This window comes from Carassius gibelio, chromosome B5, assembly GCF_023724105.1.
Source record: "Carassius gibelio isolate Cgi1373 ecotype wild population from Czech Republic chromosome B5, carGib1.2-hapl.c, whole genome shotgun sequence".
In the NCBI taxonomy this organism is placed as follows: Eukaryota; Metazoa; Chordata; class Actinopteri; order Cypriniformes; family Cyprinidae; genus Carassius; species Carassius gibelio.
This window is the reverse complement of record NC_068400.1, coordinates 32263811-32270565: the sequence shown is the minus strand read 5'-3', so window position 1 is coordinate 32270565 and position 6755 is coordinate 32263811. Positions and strand designations below refer to the sequence as shown.

The following is a 6755-nucleotide window of genomic DNA, read 5'->3' as shown; positions in this document are numbered from 1 at the left end:
TGGAAGAAAAGCATCTGCTAAATGGTAACTATCAAAAGCCCCCTTAACAGCCCCCAAACATCAAAACCAACATAAAACCCATGAGTAAATGTGAGAGGTGTTAATAGGTTTTGGCTACAGCAGTGTGTGAAAGCCTTTAGAAAGAGAGTGTCCAGAAACATCAACCCTATACATGTTTATATATATATAAGAATATTAAATATGAAAAATGTCTCCAATAGGGTTGGTTTTATTAGGAGAAATGTAACAATGTCATCCATTTATTCTTCATACATTTGGTTTTGTTTCCAAGAATGTTGTCTAAAACAAAACAAGATTTTCATTCATGAACAGTGTTAGTCCTGATAAAACAAACTAAACAAACACTGAAAAACAGTTAAAAACATTCATTCGCTCACTCACTTCACACAAACATGCATGCTCATATCAAGCCAGATGTTCCAACCCTTAAAAAGACAGACACAGGCGCTTCAGCGGTGGCGAGACTTCCTGTGTTTTCCAGGCATTTGGTAAGATTCGTCTCATGCACAGCAGACAAAAACGTTTTCACAGCATGTGTGTCTTCCAATGAAGAGGGAGATGTTCTAGTCTCTTACTCCTCCCTCATGGGAACGTCTTCTAGAGGTACTATTGCCTCCAAAGAGCCAGTGCTGCAATGCTGCAATGTTGTTATGTGGATAACAGTGTGTAGTAAGAAGAGAACAAGCACACACAGTTTCAATTTACTGCCATGAAGACGATTTGTACACGACACCGCTGCTGATGATAACCTCCTATGCAAAGAGAAGGAGCCCGGGAGGTGTGTCAAAGCACATGCAGCGCCTACAGCAGAGTCACACCCACTCCATCTGACATCACAGCAGTCTGGACCCTGACTGCTCAAATACTCCTCGTGAAACCCTGATGAGAAAGAGAAAAACACTAGGCTGGAACAGGAACAAAACTGTACCGAGACATTATGGTGAATCAAAAACAAACATTTCTGACTGGACATTTATGAATCAGTTTGATTAATCCGATTTACTCACTGAACAGCAGGTCATTCATTTCATAATGTCCAACTCTATTTTTATTTATATGCTTTTATAGTATTATTTATACATACAGTGCCCTTCATATGTATTGGGACAGTAATGACAAAATTGCTTTGTTTGCTGTGTAGTTCAGACATCTGCAAATAGGATTAAAAGATGAATGAGACAAAACTACAGGAACATCACAATTTTATTATTAGCTGTTTCAACACATACATGTTTTATCAAATAAAAAGGACAGAATCCCAGCATTTATTTCATCCCGCTATTTGATGTGAGCAGACGTATTGGGACAGCTGAATTTAAGGCAGATGTAAGAGATTAAAAACTATTATTTAGTTGCAGATCCCTTGCGTGCGATGACAGCAGTGAGTCTGCGACCCACAGACATCACCAGACTCCTTTGAAATGCTTTCCCCAGCCTTTAAAGCAGCCAGTTCCAACTGTTCCTTATTCTGGGGAATGTCTGCCTTTAGTCTCCTCTTCAGCTGGTGAAATTCATGTTTAATTAGATTTAAATCTGGAGATTGATTTGTGCAATGAAGACTATGCTTTTCTGTGTTTTGGGTCATTGTTCTGATGCAATATGCAAAATGCTTTCTGATGACTCTTCTTGAATATTGGTTTTGTAACCCTTTTAAATTCATTCTGCTACTGTCATCATACATTAACTAAGTCATCACTAAAATTGAGACGCCCTGTTCCAGAGACAGCCATGCATGCCCATGCTTTACATATGAGTCTGTATGCTTAGGATCATTTGCAGTTCCCTTTTCTCTCCACACATTTGCTTTCCCATCACTTAGATAAAGGTCAATCTTTGTCTCATCTGTCCATAAAACTCAGTTCCAAAACTCTGCTGGCTAACCTTTGTGCTTGGTGCAAACTCTAATCTTGCCTTTCTATTTTTGGTGCTGGTCAGAGATTTGCATCTTGCTGTGTGGCCTCTGTAATTCTGTCAAAGTCTCCAGTGCACAGTAGATTGTCAGAGCATAAGCACAGCTTTCTGGTGGTTCTGGAGGTTGTTGGTGATTTTACAGACACATATTTTAGGGTTCATTTTCACAGCTTTCATCAACTGCAGTTGCTTTTCTCAGCCAATCTGGTCATGGTTGGTTGCTGATGTCGCCGGTAGTTTCCAAACTCTTGATTTCTCCATGCCCTTTGTTATTGCTATAGGTCTAATTGACTTCCTCTTTTCTTTTAGCATCCAAAATCGCTTGCTTTTCTTTCAGAGTAGGCTTCCTCATCTTCATCCTGGTTTGTGTGTGTCATCATCGAATGCAAGACTTAGAATGCAGAAGCAATGGATATAACTTATAAGACACATTCCCTGCTTTCAATATATGAACAATTAATTTAACAGGACACAACTGATCACTTAGAAAGACCTGTGAGGCAACTGTTCCAATACTTATGCTCACATCAGGTAGTGGGATGAACTCTAAAAGTGCTGATCTTCTTAGCTGGTAAAACATCTTTGTGTTGAATCACCCAATAATAAAATGTGACATTCTGTAGTTTTGACTACATTCATCTTATACATTCATATTCATCTTTCAGTCATATTTAAAGATTTCTTGAATCCACAGCAGAGAGAGCAATTTTGTCTTTACTGTCCCAATACTTATACAGGGCACCGTATTTGAACAAGCTTTTATATTTTCAGGTTTTACTTTAAGTTAGAGATTAACTGATTTAAAGTGATTATTTGTTTTATATCGGTTCACGATTTCTATTTAGGAAATTTAGTACTTCAGCTTAAAATTTTTTGTTAGTTGCTAAGCCCACATTTCTGATTTTCATTTAAGCTTTTCATCTAGTAAACGATTAATTGTTTTTATCTTATTAATTACATGATTAATCTAATGAATCGCCTATCAAATTTGGAGAAATTACTCTGAAAAGATAATTTTAAGTAATTGTTGTGCCAAGCATCAAACTGGCACTACAAAAAGTAGGTTCAGCAAGAAATATTTTGTTTGATAAAATGTATTACATATAGCTCACTCTTTTGGACAATGTGACTAAATGATGGCAGAATTGTCATTTTTGGTTGGGTGAACTATAACTTTAATAATTTATTTTCTTAATTTTATTATTATTACTATGAAAATATTAAATTATTTATTTAATGAAAATATACTCTAAATAATAAACTGCCAGTAGGTGATGGTAAATGTCTTAATGATTAAGTCATTGAGTTACTTATTCATTCATTGGATTCCTTCAAATGGCCGAATCACTCAGGAGTGTAGTAAATGGTTCTTTATGAATGGTTCATTGAATCATTAGGCTTGTTCGACTTGAAGCGGATCATCACCATCAGACCGATCGCTGTGTGGCATCAAAGAACCGCAAAATCTTAGAGAGCTGGCGATTGCTTGTACTTTTAGATCACTCTCGCGGTACTTTGATGTCATACACTGTTCGGTCTGTGCAGCTACATTTCAAAGCCAATGCGACTATGGCCAATGGTTCAACGTGCCAAATGGTTCACCAAATTCGTTCAAAATGTGGACAACATTGTGTCTAAAATAACACAATATTAACTTCTTAATGAACTTTTGTATGAGTATCACATTTGCACTTGTGTGATATTGCACTTCTACTTCTCATGTGATATTTCTTAACTAAGTGATGTAAAGATGAGACAAAATTTCAAACAGGGGCATTTTGCCCCATAACTTGTATTTTAGGGATATTCTCTATGCTCCATCACGCAGTAAGTTGTTGCCCTGCCTCACATTAGTCATCAATTGACTGTCTGGGGCGGGTCAAGTGCGTTAAATGCGTCAATAATTTAAATGCGTTATTTTTCTCCATAATTAATCTGATTAACGCATTTAATTACCAGCCCTAATAATAACTTAATTTTTGATCAGTAATAAGCATTGTTAAGAATTCATTTGGACAACTTTAAAGGTGATTTTCTCAATATTTAGATTTTTTTGCACCCTCAGATTCCAGATATTCAAATAGTTGTATCTCGGACATATATCAATGGAAAGCTTATTTATTCAGCTTTCAGATGATATATAAATCTAAATTTTTAAAAATTGACCCTTATGATTGGTTTTGTGGTCCAGGGTCACATATTATGAATATGATAATTAAATATTAAATATTATGCCATAATATCAACCAAAAGTATCTGTATTTCAAGGTATTTCTCTGGGGATGAATGTTCTTAAGAATTGTACTTTCTACTTCAACGTCTGAAGAAGGTCCCCTTTTATTTCATCATAGCAATGAGCTTGTGTACACAACAAAGTCTGTGTAAAATTGGTTTACTGAGTCCCTTGCGGAAGGACTTGATTGGCTTGCACAAGGTCCAGACCTGAACCCCACTGAACACCTTGGGTATGAACTTTCTGTTCCAATTAATCCCAAAGCTGTTCAGCGGGATTTGTGAAGACCAGACTGTTGCAACAAAGTTGGAAAACCCCAATTCATTAAAGTTCCTGCAGCAGCCAAACCTGACGATTAGAAGGGACTGCACATCACATATAATGCTGGGCCATATAGTGTATGTATTCTGTGATTTACCTGCACAGAGAAAGCTTGGCAGACCGGCATACAGCAGATGGTCATTGTCAGGTAGGATGAAGGGGCAGCTGGCTGTGACCTCACCACAGTAGTGCTTGCATGGAAGCCACCTCACACACTGCTGATGAGGAACCGGAAAATATTCTGCACAGAGCCAGGCTTTATACACTGCCTGAAACACACATTACCAGACTCTTATTCAGATGTATGCTGAATTGGTACTTAAGCTTGTGGATGGCTGGCATTGCTAATAAATGCATCTACATGTATTATGTTTATACCTCATTCAAAGTGACTAAAAAGAGCCTCTCACCTGACACAGGTGTGTTTGCGCGCGCACTGAGTAGTCATCCGCCATGAATTTGCGCATGAGGACTTGAAACTCCTCATATTTTTCCTGAGCGTGTTGGTCGAGTCGGATGTACGCGTGAACACAAGCGCTGCACAGGTCCCCGTCCTCCGGTCCGCCGCTGAACAGGTCACGAATGACACGCGTCAGACTGCAGTTGAGCCCGTCAGGTCCGGTCATGCTCTCCAGTAGGTCCGCTATTGTGAGCGCGTCGCAAAAGGACAAGCTGAGGTTCCGGAAGTACTCTAAAAACGCGTGTGGCGACACCGTGGGCACCGGCACAGAATAGGAGGTGCTCACCAAGCCGCTCTTTTGCCGGTAAAGCGTAGAGCACGCGGACTCCAGAGGCGCGCGACGCCGCGCGTCAGCCTCCACGCACTTTGGCCCGTTTTCCGTCAGATTGCTCAAGAGGACCCCGCAGTCCTCATCGCGAAGGCCCTTCTGGGCGTCGTGACTCGCGTTGCTCCACGTCCTCCGGTGAGTCCGGTCTCTCGAGCGGAGCTTGCCTCCTGCGCAGAGCCAGAGGTGATCGGACAGCAGCGCCGTAAAAAAGAGCAACGACGCGAGGCTCATGCGCCATCTCTGCACCTTATCTGGCTCCGCGCACGGTTTGTCGACAGATTCGGTCACGCGGCAGATTTCTAACTCGGCTTCAAGTTTCCTTCCACAGCGCCAGGCGCCCGTGATCATATTTTAGAGGGGGAGACACAGCGCGAGCTCACACGGGCGGGTCTCCTCCGCAATATTCCCCACCGCGATGTTTACATGATGGCTCGAAGCGTCCCGTTCACCTGCTGCTCAAATTCAAGCTGCACTGCAAACACCTGCGTCTGAATTACCGAGACAGTGCATGATAAAGCACATGCCGCGAGACTCCATCACCTACCCTGCATCTCCTTGACAACACATCGTACGTAGCCGCGTCTACTCATTCACGGGAACTCGTGCGTGTTTGTCTGTCTGTAGGGGGCTTGTCATCTTTCCTTGGTCTTCTTCACTCTGTCGCCATCTTCGCTCGCACTCAGACGAACCCTGAGATGTTTTAATTGAAGGAGGGGATGTGGCGCGTGCGCTATCGCGCGCATCCTTGCCTCCTCCATCGAAACTTCATTCACTATGCGCTCACCATTCAATTCTTGCCCACCCCACCCTGCGAGGAATCACCCCGCTTTTCTCACTCTGCTATGGTTACGAGCGTGAGGAAATATATAGACTGTAAACGTCCTCATGTCATTTTCATCTCTTTTCGGTAATAAATAAAATAAAACTACAAATACCACGTCGTTTTAGCAGTGGAACAAGGCTCAAAATACCTGACAGTATCTATCTATCTATCTATCTATCTATCTATCTATCTATCTATCTATCTATCTATCTATCTATCTATCTATCTATCTATCTATCTATCTATCTATCTATTTCATTTAACATAAATATCCCCTCACACTCAGTGGAAATAAAAGGCCACCTGGGTAAAAGACTCATTTTAATTTTGAATGTGATTTTCCTGTAAAATATTACATGGCAATAAAAACAACTACAGCACTTTCCCAATAACCACAATTATGTCACAGTTGTGAGGATTAATGGATTTTTTTTTTTTTTTGCAAGGGACGTGCAAAGTGGTTATTGACTGCTCCAGTTAGAAAGTAATGTATTTGTAAATGCATTAACTACAATTGTAGCTAAGATGTAGCCTACAGTTCATTTAATGGAAGTAATTTTTCATATTGTGTGAATGAAATATTGATTTCAATTAACTAGGAGTTCTGTCCCAAAGGTTTTTTTTTTCTATTTTTTTCTACCAATTATTTTTACTTCAA

The 6755-nt window shown here is 40.3% G+C and overlaps 1 protein-coding gene across 1 annotated transcript; it reads right to left on the bottom strand.

Annotated features, from left to right (window-relative positions):
* Positions 1–213: 213 nt before the first annotated feature.
* LOC127957202 (NALCN channel auxiliary factor 2-like) lies at positions 214–6090 on the bottom strand. Its single transcript, XM_052555631.1, has 3 exons — positions 4897–6090; positions 4584–4755; positions 214–900 (listed from the first exon to the last, which is right to left on the bottom strand). Exons 1-3 carry the CDS (start codon positions 5620–5622, stop codon positions 593–595), a joined length of 1206 nt encoding a protein of 401 aa, XP_052411591.1. The 5' UTR covers positions 5623–6090; the 3' UTR covers positions 214–592.
* Positions 6091–6755: the final 665 nt, after the last annotated feature.

Coding starts and splice junctions, on each gene's coding strand:
- LOC127957202 (XM_052555631.1), bottom strand. CDS start 5,622: ATGATCACGGGCGCCTGGCGCTGTGGAAGGAAACTTGAAGCCGAGTTA. Junction 4,756..4,896: donor CGCAAACACACCTGTGTCAG/GTGAGAGGCTCT, acceptor TGTGTGTTTCAG/GCAGTGTATAAAGCCTGGCT. Junction 901..4,583: donor GCCAAGCTTTCTCTGTGCAG/GTAAATCACAGA, acceptor CTTTCTCATCAG/GGTTTCACGAGGAGTATTTG.